The 21,321-nt window shown below is 34.6% G+C and overlaps 3 protein-coding genes across 5 annotated transcripts; 2 read left to right on the top strand and 1 right to left on the bottom strand.

Moving 5' to 3' along the window:
* The first annotated feature begins 2,120 nt into the window (after positions 1-2,120).
* LOC110871815 (carbon catabolite repressor protein 4 homolog 6) lies at positions 2,121-5,934 on the top strand. 2 transcript variants are annotated; one of them, XM_022120566.2, is made up of 10 exons: positions 2,121-2,408; positions 2,716-2,811; positions 2,923-3,047; positions 3,520-3,640; positions 3,724-3,796; positions 4,832-4,887; positions 5,105-5,197; positions 5,293-5,325; positions 5,400-5,488; positions 5,579-5,934. In XM_022120566.2, the coding sequence occupies exons 5-10, from the start codon at positions 3,757-3,759 to the stop codon at positions 5,595-5,597; spliced, it is 330 nt and encodes a 109-aa protein (XP_021976258.1). In that variant the 5' UTR covers positions 2,121-2,408; positions 2,716-2,811; positions 2,923-3,047; positions 3,520-3,640; positions 3,724-3,756; the 3' UTR covers positions 5,598-5,934. The 2 variants fall into 2 exon arrangements, with proteins under 2 accessions (XP_021976258.1, XP_035832270.1); XM_035976377.1 differs by having other exon boundaries at positions 2,923-3,640.
* Positions 5,935-9,476: 3,542 nt separating this feature from the next.
* LOC110871814 (protein NEOXANTHIN-DEFICIENT 1) lies at positions 9,477-12,369 on the top strand. Its single transcript, XM_022120565.2, has 9 exons — positions 9,477-9,554; positions 9,780-9,863; positions 9,957-10,020; positions 10,098-10,150; positions 10,700-10,754; positions 11,386-11,506; positions 11,612-11,681; positions 11,783-11,839; positions 12,018-12,369. Exons 1-9 carry the CDS (start codon positions 9,478-9,480, stop codon positions 12,268-12,270), a joined length of 834 nt encoding a protein of 277 aa, XP_021976257.1. The 5' UTR covers position 9,477; the 3' UTR covers positions 12,271-12,369.
* LOC110871813 (coiled-coil domain-containing protein SCD2) lies at positions 12,325-21,321 on the bottom strand. 2 transcript variants are annotated; one of them, XM_035976376.1, is made up of 17 exons: positions 20,726-21,321; positions 19,202-19,377; positions 19,040-19,112; positions 18,033-18,074; positions 17,857-17,919; positions 17,529-17,578; positions 17,388-17,415; positions 17,123-17,197; positions 16,875-16,985; positions 16,739-16,805; positions 16,522-16,638; positions 15,682-15,803; positions 14,827-14,896; positions 14,593-14,634; positions 13,741-13,781; positions 13,473-13,599; positions 12,325-12,843 (listed from the first exon to the last, which is right to left on the bottom strand). In XM_035976376.1, exons 1-17 carry the CDS (start codon positions 21,122-21,124, stop codon positions 12,767-12,769), a joined length of 1,680 nt encoding a protein of 559 aa, XP_035832269.1. In that variant the 5' UTR covers positions 21,125-21,321; the 3' UTR covers positions 12,325-12,766. The 2 variants fall into 2 exon arrangements, with proteins under 2 accessions (XP_035832269.1, XP_021976256.1); XM_022120564.2 differs by having other exon boundaries at positions 12,334-12,843; positions 16,739-16,799; positions 20,726-21,269.

The following is a 21,321-nucleotide window of genomic DNA, read 5'->3' as shown; positions in this document are numbered from 1 at the left end:
AAATACCCACCTTCTCCAACCCATTTGACACTTTCACAACTCTCTAATCTTCACTAAAACACTCTCAAATCTGTAGAAAATCTGAGTTTGGACAGCTTCTTGTATCTTTACTAAAGTGAGTGTAACTCACTCATTTCTTAACCAAATCACTTGGTTCTTCTCCCTAATGCTTCATTATGTCCTTAGGTTTGAATCCTTGGTTTTTCCTTGGAAGAATCATGCTTGGATTTGCCTTAAAATGGACCAAAACTTTCTGTTTTATATTTTATTTTTCAACAACTTGTTATTCCTTATCAAACTTGAGTTTACTCATCTCATTCCTATGTCCTAATGCTTACAACACTTTTTGTGGTTGGTTAGGCTTAAAAACAAGGTTGAGACACTTAAAAATCAGAGGATTAAACCTCATAAACTCGGTGTTTTATTTAGGGTTTCAACCCACAAATCATGTCAAACATAGTTTTGATATATGAGTGATTATGGGACAACTTGGGTTGTTCCAAACATAAAATCGTCACATGGTTTGATGATTTCTAATAGATAGTTTACTTTACTTACTTGTAATGACCTTAGTTCATGACCCTCCTTGGTTGTTTTTACATCAAGTGTAGTGGTGAACATCTAAGGGGTCCCTAAACGGAAGCATGTTCTTCCTACCCCGTACATGACATTCATGAATGACTCGAGGTGCCTAAACGAAGATCTTAATCTTCTACCTCCTACTTGGATTATTGGACTTAATAATATGTAATACTTAAATATATATACACACCCATTCGAACCTTTAATATTAAACTTGTGTTTATATGTTAAAGTAGTAGAATGACACACTACAAGAAATTGGGGTGTTTACCCACACATAATCTACCTACACATGTAAATGTGTGGGTATTTACCTACACATGTTTGTATATGTGTGGGTAATAGTTGGTGATATATTTTCATAATGATTAACACTTAATATGTGTTGGTAATACATTATAACCACACTTGGTATTGGTGGGAAAATTTCCCCCCAAAAATTGCCTACATATATAGCAAATTTTTGTCATGTGTAGCTAAATTATCTACACATATGTAAAAAACTAATATATATGTAGGTAAATGATTATGTTTACCAACACATAAGAAATAAAAAAAAATATGTAGATAAACTAAGTGAATATATACTTTTTTTTTTAAATGAGGTGGTAAATTAAATACCTACACATGATTAAAAATGTACAATATGTGTAGATATTACATACCTATAAAGTAAGTAAATATATATTTTTTAGATGATGTGACAAAACAAATATCTACACATAATTAAAAATGTACAATATGTGTAGATATTTAATACATATAAAATAAATAATTAAATCTTTTTTTTAAGATGACGTGGCAAAAAAAATACTTACACATATTTAGAAATGTTCAATATGTGTAGATATTGGACACATAAAAAATAAATTATGAGGGCTCCGAGCTCAATCTAAAGCTCAAGCTCGGTTCATTGGTAGTTTTTCAAGCTCCGACTCGGCTCGTATTTTATTTATTAATTGGTTTATATTAATTGTAATAATTTATTTTTTTCAAAATTTTATATATAACATAATATTTATACATATATATTCATATATAGTTTACCTCTTAATGAGTCTCTTAATGGTTCTGACCTCTTACTTGTTCAGCAGTTAATGGTTCACACTATTTGTTTCGCGAGCATATGTATGAATGGTTCAAACAATTGCCTCTGAATTATTAAGTATTATACTGAGTCATAATAGTTAAGACCTCTAATCTGAATTGGTCAGACATTTGCCTCTGAATGATTAAACATTATGTTAGATCTTAATGGTTCAGATCTCTTACTGGTTCAGAACTTAATGGTTCAAAATTCTTACTAATTAAGCATTTAACCATTCAGAAGTTGACAAACAGCCCCTTAGTTTGATAAATAATAAATATTATATATATATATATATATATATATATATATATATTGTATTAAATAAAAATTTTATAAATAAAAGGCTCACAAGCTAGCAAGGCTTATTTTTAGACAACAATATTCAATGTGAGCCATTGGATTGAGATGAAATTAAATCTTATAATTTATGAAAAGCTTCTAGAAGGGAGGGGAAGGTTTTTTCACAGTTATTCTAGATTCACTTTGACCTGCCCACGATCTTCAGTAAACTATGGTTTTCATCTATAACCAGTTCGACTCGATAATCATTCCTGACAGTAATCACAATCGGTTGTCCCTCTAAATCGTCACTTTCAACATCGAATCACCATCTGTTCAACGAAAAAATGGTGTTGAAACATAGCGCGCATCTTTATCAGGAGTGGCAAATGCTTCCCATGACGCTAAAGAAATTGAAAAACCCTATGTTTACAGAGAACGACAACAAAAGTCTCAGGTTGATTTACGTATTTAGGGGTTGCGGTAATCATTTTTTTTTGTGAAAATTAGGGTTTTGTATAAGTATCAAATCATTGTGTTGTTAATTTTCGGTGTGTAGGATGCTATCATTATATTTAAATTTCATGTAGGAGAGCCATTGCCCATTTTCTGGATTTGAGTCTTTGTGCTTGAAAAGTTAGGCTTTTTTCTCATATGGGGTTCTTTAAAATTTTTGGTTTATTTTGGTCCTAATTAATAAATAGCAATCATTTTTTCCCCAGACATCTCTTGATTTTCCTGAAATGTGTTCCCTGTGTGTGCAGATGTGGCCTGACCTTATAAAAAAAGCTAAGGATGAAGGTTTAGATGTCATACAAACTTATGTATTTTGGAATGGGCATGAACCATCTCCTGGGAAGGTATAAAGTAATTAAAATTAATCGTGAAAAGTAGTCAGTTAATGTGTTTTGATACCCACCTATGTGTGTTTTAGTTTTACTAATGCATTTGATTGATTCTGATATTTTTAGTACAATTTTGAGGGGATATATGATTTGGTGAAGTTCATAAAACTGGTACAACAAGCAGGACCAGGGGCGGATTTATGTGGGCTCTAAGGGTAGCCCGTGCTACCCCTCAACTTCGACTCGTAATGGTAATTTTTTTTGGTTTTTTTTTTCTGTTTTAAGTGTAGGATACCCCTAAGCAAATAAGAAGATACCCCTGAGAAAAATAGGATACCTAAAGAAGAAGAAGGATGCTGGTTGATGTTGTTGCGGCTGTGTAAATGAGTTTTAGGGTTGCAGAATTTGTTTGTGAGGAAGATGATTAGCTGGGGGCTAGGGTTTAAAGTTCATGTTTGTTTTAGTGTATCACCGTGAGGCTTCAATGCTTGAGTAGGCCCACCCTCCAGCCCACACTACATGTGTGTTTATATGTAGATTTTTGATTGTGTTGATTTAGATAAGCCACTGTATTATGTGCAACTAAAGTCAATTATTATCTAATAACAGAATTTATCACGGGCCATTGATACAATACGGCCCAAGTGCCCAAGCCACACTCCATGTTTAACCATGACTCTATGTTTCAACACCATTTTTTCGTAAGTTTAAGAAAATATGCAGGTATTTGGGATAACCATGGATCATAAGCCGAGCCTAGATGGACATGTTGTACCGAACCCTGTTGATCCTGAAAGTTACATGGTTATGTTTTGCTACAAAAATGGGTCTCTAACTCGTGAAGGTACTCTTCAAGATCTAACAAGAGTTTAATTATAAATTAATTGATGCTACGTAATGTATTAAACAATCTTGTGTTCTTGATAGATATACGTGATCGATGTGCGGATAAATCTTGGGATGTTTTTAATCAGTACGAAGCAAGCTCCAACATTGAACGGTTTGTTTTTATTATTATTATTATTATTATTATTATTATTATTATTATTATTATTATTATTATTATTATTATTATGATTATTATTATTATCATTAAGCTTTTATTTTTATTTTGTCCCACATAAATTATTCTTGCAAACTTAGTGCTAGGTTATTAAACGTATTATGTATCAAAGTAATAACGATAGCTGCAAATGTTTTTGCGGTGTTTGCATTTTTCTATTAAAAATCAATTTTCTATTGATAGACCAACTCTCTCTCATTGACATATGTTCAATGCAAAACCACTTTTAAGTAGAGAACTGCGAGAACTGCATAAACATCGCCTTAAATGTGATATATAAGGTGGTTATGTAGTCACCTAATGCCCCCTGTAATCTCTCCCACCATATCTGATCATGCAATAAATATTTTTATGGATAAATGTAATTATTAGAGCCAGCAAAATGGGTAGGTTGACCGGGTTCTGTTAACCTACAAACACTCTTTAGTTAATTTATTAAAAAAATGTTTTTTAATTACTGATAAGTGATAAGTAATTATGATTACCAAAACAATAGTATTAAAATGATATTTTATTTAAATAATTTAGACTTTTTTGTCTGGTAACTAATTTTTATTTGACCCATAAATCATTTGACTTGTAAAGTCAACGATGGACTTTGATTAATTTAATTTTCTATTGTTTCTTGTTTATTAGTCGGTTAGACCATGCGTAGTCGTTGGGTGAATGATGCCCCACCCTTGGGCGTTGTGCGCCATGTGGCAGCCCAGTCAGCAGTGGGGTGTTTTTCTAAAATGGGTGTAGTGTGGATATGGGCATTATGTTAATAGTGGTGTAAAGAATTAAATAAATTAAAAAAGCATGAAAAAAAATTGATTGGCCAAAGGAAAAGGAGATAACTCTCATTGGTCAACCCATTTCTTATCTTCGTTTTTTACATTTAATATCGTCAAACGGGTTAATCGTTGTATTCTTTGACTTGTGAAAGTCAAACTTGATACATATATACTAAAGGGAAACAAAATTTGACAGGATTAACGATCAATACACCAGGGGATTTGGCAATCAGTCTTGGCACCAGTGATACGGTAAGTTTAAGTGGGATCGGGTAACGGGTCAAAAGGAGTACTTTGACCAAAGTTATATTGTAAAAAAAAAAAAACTGACTTGACCTGACCCGACCCGAAACCCGTGCTGACCTGGATCCGTTCCGACCCGGACCCGTTTCGACCCGAACGAAAACAACCCTTTTTTATAATTGACCTGTTTTGACCCGAACCTGTCTTGACCCGACCTGACCAATAGGTTAGGATACTTCTAGAAAGAGCTTATGCTACATCAAAGCTTTGGGATAATGCTCCTGTTGTTCTCTCTGGAGATTTTAACTCAACCCCAAAGGTATCTTATATTTTAGGTACCTTAAACTTCAATCGTACTTTATATCTCAATAACTCTTTCTTTCTTTCTTTCTTTCTTTCTTTCTTATGCTGCAGAGTTCACTGTACAACTTCATATCCGAGCAAAAGGTTAAGTAACCTTCTGGTTTTCAAAACAAATACCTATTACTATGATTGCCTGCTAAGTGTACTTCTGAATACAGTTAAATATGTCTGAACTGCCTAGAGATAAGATATCAGGACAATATTCTGCTGAAATTTATCCCAAAAGACCGGTTTTCTCTAATTTCAGGTATGTATCGTTGTATCACAAAATTATATGGATATTATTCTAACTAAAAATCAATAGCTGAAACCCTTGATGTGGAAAACTCAATCGTAGGGACCAATTAGAATGGTGATGAGAGACAAGTCCAGGAGCCACCAACATCACAAGCCAAGCACAACATGACTGTCACCAGCTGCCACCATTCTCCAAATCTGGAAAAGTTGGGAGTTTATGACATCAAGTGGAGAGAAATTGACACTTAGAAGTGTGCAATTCATGTTGATTATGAAACATGTTATTGAATGGACCTGTGTCAATTGTAAGCAGTTGATTTTGTTTATATTCAGAGTTTTTTTTTTTCCATATTACTATGGCAAAGTAGCCGTCCACCGGATGAACCAGTACTTTTATTGGTTGTTTGTAAGATTGATGTTTATTAGTTTAATTAAGAATCTTAATTTGTTCACGTATGTTTCCATATTGCTTTGGTATTTGTTTGTATATATTGAATATTTTTATCTACATATAGTGTGGTTAATGTCTACACTTTAAAATATATTTACCAACACATCAATGTTTTTTTTTTTCAACACAAATTAAGATCAATACCTACACATTTTTAACATTTACCTACACATAATATTACTTTTACCTACACATAAGATTACTTTTACCCACACATATATTCATGCCACGTCATCTGCCACGTCGGATGCCACGTCAGATGTCTTCTAAACAAATTGTTGTACTTTTAACTGCATATATAAATGGCTTTTAGCCACACATATATGTGTAGGTATAGCTTACTATATGCCTACATATAACTTATGTGTAGGTAATGACCTATATCCACAGTCATGAGCCTACACATCATTACACTTATTTTATATGTGGGTAAAGACAACTACCAACACATTATATGCTTTTTCCCACATATACTTTGTGTTGGTAAAGAACCAAATTTCTTGTAGTGACATCTAAGACTTAACACTCCAAGTATGATTCTAATGGGCTTACTACCCATGAAATACAATATAACCCTAGTGGTTACGTAGTGTCATAAAAGAGTACAAGTCAAGGATGATTATTTTGATACCCTACTTTATGCTATTTTTAAACTCCAATTTATAATCTTCTGTAAACGCCAAACTCACACATCTACGTTTCCTCGTGTAGAAGGACTAGGTGCTCCAAGCTAAATCATCCACCAAACTTACTCTCGGAACTTCCAAGTCAAGACTTGTAAACCGTGAGTATACTCGTATTCCCCTTTTTACTTTTTACCACTTTTGGGGTGTAATATGTTTAACTATCAAAACATACACATGAACACTTTGTTTAAAACACATGAACATTTCTATAACATGCTTGTATACGTGATGGCTTGATACTTTAAATTTGGGTTATTCTTATGTGTTGAACTTATCATTAACTTCGTACGAGCCAAACCTTGACATATGTAGCGCTATAGGATTAACGACCCGCCCGTAAACTTGAGGTTATGTCTTGAGCATATTGCGTTTTCTTGGTTTGATATGTTAGACACATGCCATATTTAATGTTTATCTTGAATCATATGCTTGCCATGAGGAATTGTTCACACTTTTTATCTTATGCTATGTACGTACCAAACTTGTATACTCGCCTTTGCTTTTGCATTGAATTGTATTTTTAAACATGTTACAGGTTGATGATGATGAAATGAAAACGGATAGCAAAGATGCCTAGATACTCACTTAGACGTTTAGGTTTAAAGTGTTGTATCAATTTTGTTTATGTTATGTTGAACAATGTTGTTATTTGCTTTTCTTGTAATGTTTTGACAATTTATTTTGGAAATGAAATTTGGATTATTAAATTATTGTCACAAATAGCGTTATGATGTCTCGAGCAATCTTCACACTTCGTCTCATCCCGATGTTTCCGCCATTGGTTGGGGTGTGACAGATTGGTATCAGAGCCTTGAATATTTTTATAATTTATTGTCACAAATACTCCATTCTTTCACGGGGTGTAATTATGAAGGTCAACTGTGAAGTTAACATAGTAAGTCTCTTACCCTTGAATATTTTTATAATTTATATTTCATAAACTAAATAAAATTTTTAAATCTTCATCATTTTGCTCTCCTATAATATATACATAATGATAGCAGTTTGGGCTTCCAGATCTTTATATTGATGAGATTAAAAGTTCAGTTCTGAGCTCACAAAGAGTCCGAGAGTGTATGGTATAATACTATTAGGTTTAAGATAGATAAAATATACAATAGACCACATGAGTCTCGATGAACTTCACACACATTATTGGTAGGAATCCAAAAACCATATGAGAAAATCCTGCGGAAGTGGGGGTTCAGGGACTAGGGAATGCGTTTTATTGAAATGCCACTACAAGGTACTTCAGATCTGCATGATTGATGAAAATTGCATGGAAGCTGAAGTTGTAACCGATTGTCACAGGTAATCATGATTCATCAGTATTAAATTACTGCTGATGAGCGGCAATTTGGTCTATCAGTAGGGGTGGCAAAAATACCCGAGGCTGGCGGGAATGCATAAAGCCCGAACTATCGGGTACGCATATTCGGGTTTGGGAATGTCATGGGTATTGGATGGATATAAATACCAGGGCTGATTAACCGAAATATAAACCCACTTGCCTAACCATATACCCGATTTTTAAATTCCCTTAAGCTTTCTCCAATAATGCTTCATTCTAATAGTTACTTATGTAGAAAATCAACTTTATTTCTGAATTTTGAGATAAGTATTTTAAGCTGAACGCGTAGCCCCCCCCCCCCCCCATTTTAATAACAAATAATGCATTATTCTGACGCCTACGAACTTCATGCACGTGTTAGTTGGCCGTAACCGAGTGTTACTGTTAGGAAGCCTTTGTAAATGCTCAAAGTTGGCTGCAAATGCCACAAATAACAAGAAAAGGAAAGAAAGGGTTAATGAAATCGTCAGAGGAAATAGAAAGATGAAACCTTAATTGATGCATACATTTTAATATCAAAATCTGTAACGCTTTGTACATAAACAACCCACATCCTATAGGGAGCTACTTTGAAATTTTTAACCGATTTTCTAAACACTTTGCCGTGGTGCGAGAGCACATAAACCCGCATGCATAAGGAACATAATGCTGAAATGATTAGCGACTACGTTTATAGGTTTAGGGTCTAATTCTTTAATTTGTACTTCTGCCATAGACGCATATTCTGATGCCACTTGGCCCACCTCGCTCTAAATTGAAAATCAACTTTATTTCTGAATTTTGAGATAAGTATTTTAAGCTGAACCCGCAGCCCCCCCCCCCCATTTTAATAACAAATAATGCATTATTATGACGCCTACGAACTTCATGCACGCGTTAGTTGGCTGTAACCGAGTGTTACTGTTAGGAAGCCTTTGTAAATGCTCAAATGTGTAAAGACATAAGGGGAGAATTAGAAGTGCATTGTTCTACATTAAAAAATATAGGAATAAAAAACGTGGTAACGCATCACTTCGAATGTGTAAAGACATATAAGGGAGAAGTTGGCTTTTTGAAAAAAATAAACATGGGATACGCCTCCCTTTCTTAAAGAGAGAATGTAAAGGTGACATATATGAGCTAGCCCATATCATTGTCGAATTATTTTATATGGTATTATGGTCCATGGTTTAATAAAGTTTAAGCACGCCCCTTTGTAGGCGTATTGTCTTACATGTTATGCACCAGTTGTGTCAGACGTCTTACCACAAACAAACAATAGCTATTATGCATGTCGTGCATCGCACGGGCTTTCTCCCTAGTATTATTATAAAATTTTATAATATTATTAATGAATTAATGGAGAGAATGACATGTGGCAATAAATGGAGTCTTTTATTAGTATTAGATTAGATTTATTTATTTATTTATTTATTTATTTTGGAGTTTGCTTCTTCAGGTTGTTTTCTTGTACTGTCTTCTCTTCTCTCTCTATATATATACGTGTACACATTACTGTTAACTTGTAAAACATGAAAGGTATGGAGATTATGCAAACCAATTGTAGTTCAGGATATGCTGGTAAACCTCCTTGGATTTTTAAAGGCAGGCAAGTTTAATCCTAATATTCAAAAACTCTATTAGATCATTATTATTATTATTATTATTATTATTATTATTATTATTATTATTATTATTATTATTATTATTATTATTATTATTATTATTATTATTATTATTATTATTATTATTATTTTCTTCAAAATATGAACAATATACATTAATCTTTCTACCAACATACTATAAAGTTTCAAAAATAAGATTTGGTTTGCAGTGCCCTATACCAGTTTCATCTTGTGAAAGCAGAAGTTGCTAGAGCTATCATTCCTAAAGAGTTCAAATTAGTTGAAACTTTTGGGTACCTTTTTTTATTATTTATTTATTTTTTTCAAATAAAAAAAATGCATTTATGGTTTTATTATTGTAATATGAATATGCACACACACTGCAGGTATACAGCAGGAGGGTTTTATCTTGCAAACTACACTGAGAGCCCATTTGGACCCTTTAATGAGGTTATTTTCTTATTTCAACTATCAAATTATCCTCTTAATTTATAACTAATTAAGAAAGTTGACAATGTTTTATTCAGCTTGTGACAATAGCAGGAATCGTCCGTACCACACGAATGCCAACGTCTCATGCGTGAGTTTAATCGTCACTTAAGGCTATCGGGTGTGGGAGCTGGGGAAGGCTCGGTGAAGCCCGGTTTGTGACCATGTTTTATTCAGCTTGTGACAATGTTTTTTTTTTCTTCATTTTTTCATGTGTGTGTATGTGTTGTGTTGTTGTTAATGTTTTTTTTTTTTTAATTTATATTTAAAACATATCTTTTATTTTAATTTATAACTAAAATATATTGAAATTTGGTTTATGTTTTTGTTTATGTATCTTTTATTTTAATTTATATCTAAAACACATCTTTTATTTTAATTCATAACAAAAATATATCGAGAAACTTGATTTTTTTTGTTTATATATCTTTTATTTTACTTTCTATTTAAAACATTTAAATATATAAACTGTTTTAAAGATTAAATTAAATTAAAACAAATCGGTTTTGGGGAAATCTGGGGAAAACTGGACTAAGCTGATGTGACGTTGACGTGTCATACGGAGAAAACTAGGGAAAACGGGACGACACCCAATAGCCTAACTTGCATCACTGGCTCTTTATGTTTCTTTGAGTTTCAGATGGGCAGCAAGTGTTTATGTGAACAATGACAACGCGTGCATGCATGGAAGAAAGGTACTTCAACGTAGGATCAAGCCGAGTTTGATGTAGGGGTGCTAAATGGGTCGGTCCAACCCGACCCGAACCTGAAAATCTTGTCATACATATGAACCCGGAAACGGCCATAATATTAGCGGGTTGACCCGAACATGACCCGTTCAGCCTGAATTTTCAAATTTTTAAATCTTTTTTTCACAAATTAGTATAACTAAAATAAAATTTTACTACAAAAAACAGAAATTCATATAATTCAATTGCACTTTAATTATATAACTTTATGTCAATCTCTCTTTTTAAGTTATAATTATGCATAAAATACACACCCAAATTAATTTATGACATAAAACGTATTGGAAAAAAATAAAATATAATATAATATAAATGGGATAAACGGGACCCGTCAACCCGACCAGGTTGACCCGAACCCGACCCGTTTAGCTAAACAGGTTCGCTGGTTTAACCTGAAACAGACCCGACCCGTTTAGACTAAACCTAAACCCGCAAATTTCGTGTTAAGGTTCGTGTCGTGTCAGAAATTCACACCCCTAGTTTGATGTCTTTTAGATGACATGTTGAAATTAACAAGTTGTTTCTAGCTTGTAAGTTAGCGTTTGATCCAACCATACGCTTGATCATATATTCTCAGGAATTCGGTATTCCAAGTCAAGTTGCCACTTTTTCGAAGGTGGAATCCCAAATGATTCACGTAGCTGAAAACGATGGTCCTGTAACAACGAGCCTCTATGATATTCGACTCCAGCCTCCTAGTATGTGGACTGACATCATACTCAAGTTGTTTTTTAGTAATATTGACCCGACCCAATACTTCCATTCTTTCTCCAAGTAATATGATCATGCTAATATATGTATAGTTTTGAAGATGAATCCATTGAAGTGGATGGCTTTGGGCCCGACAGTTAAGATGTCACTTCCCGGCTATAGGTCTGCTTCTTGTTTTTATTTTTCAGTTTCGTACTTTCTACAAATATTCGGAACTATGTAAACTGAAGTTATCGTGTTTTATTGTTGCTATAAAACTGTAGTGGCCGCACAGAGCATGTACCTCAGCTTCTTAAGTACACTTGCCAGATTGAGTGCAGGTTTGTTTTCATGTCAGTTTTAAACAATTTGTAAGAAAACCGGCATAATGTAGTCGAGTCAAGCCAAACCTCATGTTACCAGACTACTGGCTCGAAATCACTTGATTTATAGTAGCCTTTCAAGTTGAACTCGAGTAACGAAATTGCATGTGCCTCTTCTAAATGTCTTTTTGGGCAGGGTGAAACCTACATCGCCAGCGAGAATTTCAGGATCATTAGGCCGGATTGATACCGAAAATGAGGAGTTGAATGAATGTTTAAAGAAGAGAGAAATGGGCATGTCAGTGATGCTTTCAAAACCGATATTAGCACTGGAGTTCAACTGCCTGAAAATGGAGGTTCACCGTCCTGTTGTAGTTTCAGATCACCCCTTGGAACCAAAACAAAACCGACAGTCCGACACCAAAATGGCAACAGGATCAAATAATTAACTTTCACATATTGTATTATTTCTTCCATTTGGTGTTTCAAAAATACAAGTATAATAAGCATAATAATTCAAAATGGTTGTAGTAGTAGCAATCATTATATTAGCAACCTTCACATAAACATCCAAGCATCCAACCCACACCCACTTGTTTCAACTCAGTACCAAGTGTTGACCCAAACCCGAACTCATTTGAACCCCGTCACCCGATGCACCCATTTGCTACCTCTACCTCAAGAATGGCAGAACACACACCCGCCATTCGCAAAACCAACTTATATCAACTCAAATACATGACTCTTACTATATTATGGTAGATTTAAAATTTAATGAAGTTGGCTCGAGAGGATTCAAGAACATAACATACATATTAAACTGTGATGTTAAGAGACTGAAAACCGTGTTGCCAACTTATAAAGTGGGAAAAACTCGGGAATTAACCAAGTATCATGAGGTCCAATGTTGACAATTCGTAGCAAGTGTTATTGTGCATTGGTGGATCAACTTCCTTGCCTTGATGCTTCCCATAGACGATGCTCGATGCCCATTTTTCTTAGCTCCATTAACCCTTGCTCAACTACAAAGTCATTTAGTCACGTGTCATCACTTTTTTCGTTAACATGTTGAATGACTTACCTGTCTAACTCACTTGACCCATCTAAGGTGTTCTATTTTTAGTTAAGAGTAAAATGTCATTTTCGTCCCTGAGGTTTGGTCAGTTTTGCGACTTTCATCCAAAGATGTGTTTTTCCGCATCTGGATCCAAAAGGTTTAAGATCTTGCCATTTTCATCAGGCTTGTTAACTCCATCCATTTTTCTCTGTTAGGTCAGAGGTATTTCCGTCTTTTTTGTTAACTTGAAGGGCAATTCGGTCTTTTTAAGGGTATTCGGTCTATTTACATAAAGTGAAAAAATCCGAATTGCCCTTTAAGTTAACAAAAAAGACAGAAATACCCCTGACTTAACGGAGAAAAATGGATGGAGTTAACGAGTCGGATGAAAATGGCAAGATTTCAAACTTTTTGGATCCAGATGCAGAAAAACAAACCTTCGGACGAAAGTCGCAAAACTGGCCAAACCTCAAGGATGAAATGGCATTTTACTGTTTTAGTTATAAATCTTTTAGCATATATATAAATGGGTCGAAATTGCCACCTGTACCAATCAGGGTTCTACGATAAATAATACATATACTGGAAAGTTACCGTCAACAGCGTCATGTGAAGTTGGAGAATGTGCGCTTCGGCTAATCCAAAATTCAAGACATGCCTTTGCGGTTTCCACCTCAATACCAAGCCTTTTTGCTCTACTCCAAAAATAAGTAAGCCATGCCTGTTAATGACATGAAAATAAAGTAAGACTTAAAAAATAAGTAAGCCATGCCTGTTAATAACTAGAACTAAAAAAGTGATAAGAGAAAAAGGTCGAGAGTTAATAACTAGAACTCATATCGGCTACTAGCGATAATCATACCTCTTTGAAAAGAACGTCTTCAGACTCCTCTGGGCTCAACTCTGCAACAAATATACATATCATCTGTCACACGTTGCTAGATTTTCATACAGATAGAGCAATAATACATATATTTAACTTGAACTAGGCATGTAAATGAACCGAACGAACACGAACAATATTTAACTTTAACCGAACACGAACATATAATCAAACATGTTTTTTTTTGTTGATGTTCGTTTATTAAACAAATAGGCATGTTCGTGTTCGTTTATGTTTGTTTGTTTAAAACCTAAGCGAACAGTTCACGAATATAAATAAACTGAAAGGAACATAGTTTAAGAAACAATAAACAACAAAAATGAACATAATTGAAAAAAAAAACATAAACGAACAAGATGAACATAATTTACTAAACATAAACGAACGTAAAGTAATTTTTTATATAAATTAGTGATTAATTACAATAAATTTCATTGGAAAATCCATCTTTATTACTAGAGTGCCCAATTACCAATTAGTTGTATTTGTATAAGTAGTTAGGAAGTTCCTTTTATGTTTAATACTTATATAAACATAACCACTTATGTATTTAAAATGAAACAAACATTAACGAACAAACATATACATATGTAAATGAACGAACATAAATGAACACAAATGACCCAAATGAACAAACATAAGCGGATGTTCACGAACATAAATGAACGAACAAAACATGTGTTCATGTTCGTTCGTTTAATTAAACGAACAAAAAAATTGTGTTCATGTTCATTCGTTTATTAAATAAACGAACTTCCCGCCGAACAAGTTCACGAACATTCGTTCGTTTACAGTCCTAACTTGAACAATATCAAATAAAATGCAACTTACCAAATGCCTCCATAAACTTTGGGTCACCTGAAGACTTAGCATCTGCACAAAGCAGATTGATTAGATCTTGAAAAGAATCAATATACATACAAATGTAGCGTATACACAATTACTCATCAAGGATAAATTTTACAGTCATTAAGGTAGAAGATAGACCTATAACAATCAATATGATTTATAACAGACTTGCAAACAATAAGATCATATTTAAAGGTTCGCATGGGAAAAAATTGCCTGACATAGTTTGTCGAGCCAAGTTCATACGCCGCAATTGGGCCAGTGCCTGCACGATCCCGTCTTCAACCTATACAAGCACAGTATGAGATAATTTCAAGTTTCAATCCACTTACTTATGAACGGGTCGATTTGGGTTGCGTTTAATTTAAAATGGGTCAAAAGGGGAACTGGTCAAATGGGTTGAAAGTTGCCCGAAAGTGTATTTTCAATGCATACAACTACCTAAATCGTTTTTATGCAAAGATTTAGATTATTACTGTTATAATTGGTTTTACATCCATAACTCATTAATTATTACAAGAGTAAAGTACACGGATGGTCCCTGTGGTTTACCAAAATTTTGGATTTGATCCCTAGCTTTCTAAAAGTACACGGATAGTCCCTGTGGTTTGCAATTTGTGACGCATTTAGTCCCCCCAGCCAACAAATCTAAAGGTTTTAACATGTCCAACTGTCCAGGTTAGGGACTAAATGCGTTACAAAGTACAAACCACAGGGACCATCCATGTGCTTTTTGAAAAAGTTGGGACTAAATGCGTTATAAAGTGCAAACCATAGGGACCATCCATGTACTTTTTGAAAAAGTTTGGGACTAAATACGTTACAAAGTGTAAACCACGGGGACTATTTGTGTACTTTTAGGAATCTAGGGACCACATCCTAAATTTTGGTAAACCACAGGGACCATCCGTGTACTATACTCTTATTAAAATTAGTGTCAACCCAACCCGACATGAGTCATGACCCATTGTCGTTGTCACCCATCCATCTTGTCACCTATTTTTAGACTAATAGCAAAACATTCCAGCATCATTGTAGAAGATGAAATTATATATTATTAATAAAAAAAACCTTTAAGCATGCAAGCTCCTTCAAACCCATTTCAACGGTAAGCATACTCTCAATATTCCCTTCGCTTGTTAGATCATTTAAGTCCTGCACAAGCTTACTCCTCCTTTCCTGATTACCATCACCTGTTAAATATTGACCCGTTTACTTATGAATGTGAAGATCTGCATTTATCTCAAACAAGTCAAATGGGCAAAATTTAGCTATAATGGGAACGGGTCAAACACGTTGTCAGTCAACCAAAGTCCAATTTAATGCACACAACCTCCTAAGTCATTTTCATCCAAAGATTTAGATTATAGTACACGGATGGTCTCTGTGGTTAACCAAAATTTTGAATTTGGTCCCTAGCCTTCTAAAAGTGCGCAGATGGTCCCTATGGTTTGCCCTTTGTAACGCATTTAGTCCCCAACTTTTTACAAAAGTACATGGATAGTCCTTGTGGTATGCACTTTGTAACACATTTAGTCACTAAACGTTGTGAACTAAATGCGTTACAAAGTGTAAATCACAGGGACCATCTGTGTACTTTTTGCAAAAGTTGGGGACTAAATACGTAAAACCATAGGGACCATCCGTGTACTTTTAAAAAACTAGGGACTAAATCCAAAATTTTGGTCAACCACAGGGACCATCCGTGTACTTTACTCTTTAGATTAATATTCTAATAATGTTGTTTTCACTTTTCAGAATCATTATTAACGAAGTAATAATTTATAATAAATGTATACGGAATAGTGTTTGCAGGTCATTTTAACCTGACCCAGCCCTAATGCCCTATACAAACCACACTAAAAGATGACCCGTTACCGGCCCGCCCATTTTGATTGAGAAATTACTAGCCTTTATCCCAGCATTCTTCTTTTGCCTTTTGCCCAGATGAAACAACAACTTCGAAGGGAAGAGGTGCCAAAGACGACCAATACTCATGCTTAGAAACTGCAACATCAGCACAAATACCTACAAAACAGATTGCAAATAAACATGAGAAAATAACAAGAAAAAAAAAGACATTTACTGTGAAAAGAAAAGTACAAAACATTTTTGTAGCATTAACCACCATGGCGAACAGCTAAACCCCAGTATCGTGCGAGCCAACAACGCTTTAGTACTACTTCCTCCTGCAATTTTAAAATAAAATATAATGGAAAAAATACCAGAAAAATAGGATAGATTTAAAAATTAAAATAACATACCATTTCACTCTGAGTTAAAACCATTCTCTGTGTCATTGAGTGAAAAGCTTTGACTTCAGACTCGATTCCTTGAAGTTGGTCCACAACAGCTGCAGCCTCATCTTTTGCTTTCTGTTCCATACGAAAAAGCGTTAACCAATTTGCGACTTTCGCTTAAGAGGTCAAATCAATGCGACTTTCGGTGTTTAAAAGCTATGCATATACTACTATATCACAATTCACAAGAGCAATATAGTGGCAAGATTCACCTTGACTTCTGACCGGAGCGATAAAACTTCTTCATTTACTCCGTCTTTAGCCTTTTTGGCCTCTTTAAGTGCAGCCTGTCACAGTAGAAGTACTTATGTCTTCTATATAAATAAATAGTAACTAGTAAGAAGCAAATATATTTGTCTATTGGAAGCCAATGACTTTTAACTAAAAAGGGCATTGAGACTCAACTCTTTCGGAACACAACATGAAGAAACAAAGTACCAAAATAAGACACGTAACACGTTTAATAATTTAAGCAACCTCTCTTTGGCGCAATGCAGCTTCCTTCCTGCAAGACATCGGAAATTCAAGGCAACAATAAAGAAAATTAGAATAGATTGTCTTTATATATATATATATATATATATATATAATATGCATTTTGGTAGGAGAAATATTAACCTGCTTAACAATTTTGCTTCCAACGAAATTCCTTCGCCAAGAGAAGCCACCTAAACAAAAAAAATACAAATGAGTACTTATGCAAGAATTTAAAGCCCATAAAGTAAAGGCGTGAAGCATATGAGATGCATAACTCTTGCAATCTTACTAAATGATATCAAGTTAAAAATGTATACCTACACAAGTACATATGTCGAACATATGAAAACAATTGTAGAATATGGTTGTTAGGAATTAATGTGCCGTTTTCATACTGATTTCCTTCATTTTTCGGTTTTTTTTATCATTTTAGAAACCAATATACAACAGAAAATAAGAAGAATATGACCTGCTTCTCAAGCTCCTTAACCCTTTTCTCTGCATCTTGACAAGTTTCTTCAGCAATTCTAAGCTGCACAAGTAGATTGATTATTATTTATTAGAGATTATATAAACCAAGGGTATCGCAATTATGTGAAACATAGTACTATGAAAGCAGGGTAAATGTATAGATTACAAACTCACCTTCTCAAGGGCATTCTCATTCTCTTCTTGTAGCATATCAAGCTGCATTAAATTGCAAAATTTAAAAATCATAAATATATATAGGGGAAGGTTCATTTAAGAAGAAAATTTAGTTGAGAAGAAAAAGAACAAAGGGTAATTTTGTAAAACATTAAATAGTTTTTTAACTTATCTCATTTATTATCATCTTTGACTAATTAATTAGTCATAAAGACTATCAACCTCCACACTAACTTTTTTTGCCTACACACATCAAAAGTTATCCTACATATTTCAAAATTTATCCTACACGTTGAAATTTATCCTACACAACTCGTAATTTATCGTATACACCTCGTATTTTATCCTACACAGGGCCGGCTCAAGAGGGAGTGAAATAAAGCAAGCCGCTTTAGGCCTCCACTTCACCGGGGCCCCAAATTCTTAAGATAACATATTATATGTAGGTGATTTTGACTTTAAAATTGTTAGCGTTGAGGTTTATGATATATATAACTATGTATACATAGAGATGGTATATGAATCATAGGATCAAAAACAATTTTTTTTTCTTTTAATATTTTACGCAAAGGGCCTCGATTTTGTTATCCGCTTCGGGCCTACAATATTTTGAGCCGGCCTTGATCCTACACTTTAAATTATTTTATTTTATTTTTTTCAAAAAATATATATTTTGAAGATAAGTTACAAAACATTTATTATAGTTAGCTATTAAAAAGGAAGACTACAAATTAATGATCTATGTAGATTTACCAATGTACCCTTATAGTAACATTAAATACTTATATTAAATAAAGTAAAATAAAACATTATTATTGGTTGAAATTTCTTCTTTTTTCTTCTTACAAAAAATTTCTTCTCATTTGAACTCTCCACAATATATATATTTATACTTCATCAGTAGTAACATCATACTTTTACATATCTAATATGTAACACACAAGATATGGTCACATGTGCTGATCAGGAAAGAGAAAGCAAGTTAAAAAGAGAAACTTATTACATACTTCATCACGAATTGCAGAAGCCTCTTGCCCATCTGCATTTTTCGAGTTATTTTCTCCCAGTTCCATAGGGAACCTGAAATTTATGCCAAAATACAAACAGTCACATAAATTTATTAATCATGAAGAATTGAACTGATGCAACTTTTTTGTTTTCTCTTTTACCTTTTGTCTGTTTGTTTCTTGCTTGGAGGATCAATTGGAGGAATAGCCATTGGGGTTCTCAAAGATGCTTTGCTTGGCGGTAACGATGGCAGCATGCTATTTGATTTCAATGGCACTCCACTCAATGCAGATGTAATCCGCGATGGCTGAGTTTCCTCTGATCTGGTCCTAGCTAGCTAACCAAAACAAAACATACAATATTCAGCTTGTTATGCTTATTAATCAAAAAGGACAAAATTCCAATTTCCAAATTCCAACTGGCAAAAGAATTTCAGTGACAATAAACATGAGCTATTATTAACCTAAACATCACATTACGTGTAGCAAAGACTGTTAGGGGGCGTTTGGTTCGCAGGAATTCAATGGAATTTAAAGAAATTGGAATTTGAATTCCACCTCTTAAGATGTTTGGTTCACAGAATTTGATGGAATTGGAATCCCAATTCCAATCTTCATGTGTTTGGTTGACAATGGAATTGGAATTGGAGTTAGGCATGAATTCCTTTAAATCCTTTAACTAAAGGAATCCAAAATCCTTCCTGAAGGAATTAAAGTAAAGAGTAAACTTCCGTTTTGCTCCCTGTGGTTTGGTCACTTTAACGGTTTTGCTCCAAACCTTTAAAAATAGCCATTTTACTCCCTGATGTTTCGGTTTTTTTGCCAGTTTGCTCCCCGCCTCTAACTCCATCCAAATTGTTTGTTTATCCATTTTGCTCCCCGCAGGGAGCAAACTGGCAACAAAACCAAAACATCAGGGAGTAAAATGGCTATTTTTAAAGGTTTGGGGCAAAACCGTTAAAGGGACCAAGCCACAGGGAGCAAAACGAAAGTTTACTCTAAAGTAAATTCATTGGAATCTTCGACCGTTTCGACCCGCACCGTTTCGTCCCGAACCGTTTCGACGCCAACCGTTTCGACCCGTACCGTTTCGACCGGTACCGTTTCGACCAGTACCGTTTCGAATCGAACCGCTTCGACGCGAACCGTTTCGACCCGTACCGTTTCGACCCGAACTGGTGGTTGTGGGTGCTGAGGTGATGGATTCCAATTCATTTGACAACCAAACACAACAAAAATGGAATTGAGATTCCAATTCCAACAATTTCCAATTCCAATTGGAATGTTTAAATTCCAAATCCAATTCCTTCAAATTCTAATTCCTATACAAATTCCAATTCCAATTCCAAATCATTCCGCGAACCAAACGCCCCTTAGTTTCATCTGAATATCTGATAGATCCCTATTAAACACTAATTAAACATTTAAACAACAATTACAACATATTATTCACTAATTGTGTAACAAATGAATGCATCTGATAACTCTAGCACAATTAACCTAAATATCACATTATATGTAGCATTAACTGTTAGATTCATCTAATAGATTCTAATTAAACAACAATTACATCATATTATTCACTAATAATGTAACTAATCAATGCAAACTGATAACTCTAGGGCAACATACACTAAATCGGTAAACTAGAACTCAAAATCAACACAAATAACCAACAGAAACTACCGTAGGTAACGGAGATCCGGCGATCTTATTATTATTCACAGCTGATGGAACAACGGAAGGTCTATTAGCAGCATTGGCGGTTGTAACTTTGTTCGCATTAAGCGGAGGTCTCCGGTTAATAGACGGAGGAGCAAATCGGAAGTCTAGGTCATCGTCCTCGTCATCATCGTCGGCGTCAATGTCGGTAGCCTGAGAAGCCATAACCTGAGCCAGCCGCTGAGCCGCGGCTTTAGCTGCAACATTTTGATTCCTCTTGATGTTTGACATGCCGGAGTTTGAAGACGAACGGTTGTGGTGATAGCGTCCCGGAGACGAAGAAACGGCAGTGGTTGTAGTGGCGCCAGATTCGCTGCTCCATTTGCGTGGATATACCGGACTTGCAGTCCGTGTTTTGTCCATCGGAGAATCTCCGGCGAGTAAGGCTAGATTTCCGGTGAGTGGTGCTAGATCTCCGGTGAGGTTTGGCGCAGGATAGTGTGGATAAATAGAGTAGTGCTAGAGTACTGCTAGATCTCCGGTTGGGATATGGCGCAAGATAGTGTGGAGGGCAGCAAGTAATTATGATAGGTATACCATAATTAGATGAACAGGTTTGA

Source organism: Helianthus annuus, chromosome 8, assembly GCF_002127325.2.
Source record: "Helianthus annuus cultivar XRQ/B chromosome 8, HanXRQr2.0-SUNRISE, whole genome shotgun sequence".
Lineage (NCBI taxonomy): Eukaryota > Viridiplantae > Streptophyta > Magnoliopsida > Asterales > Asteraceae > Helianthus > Helianthus annuus.
This window is presented reverse-complemented; position numbering and strand designations above follow the sequence as displayed.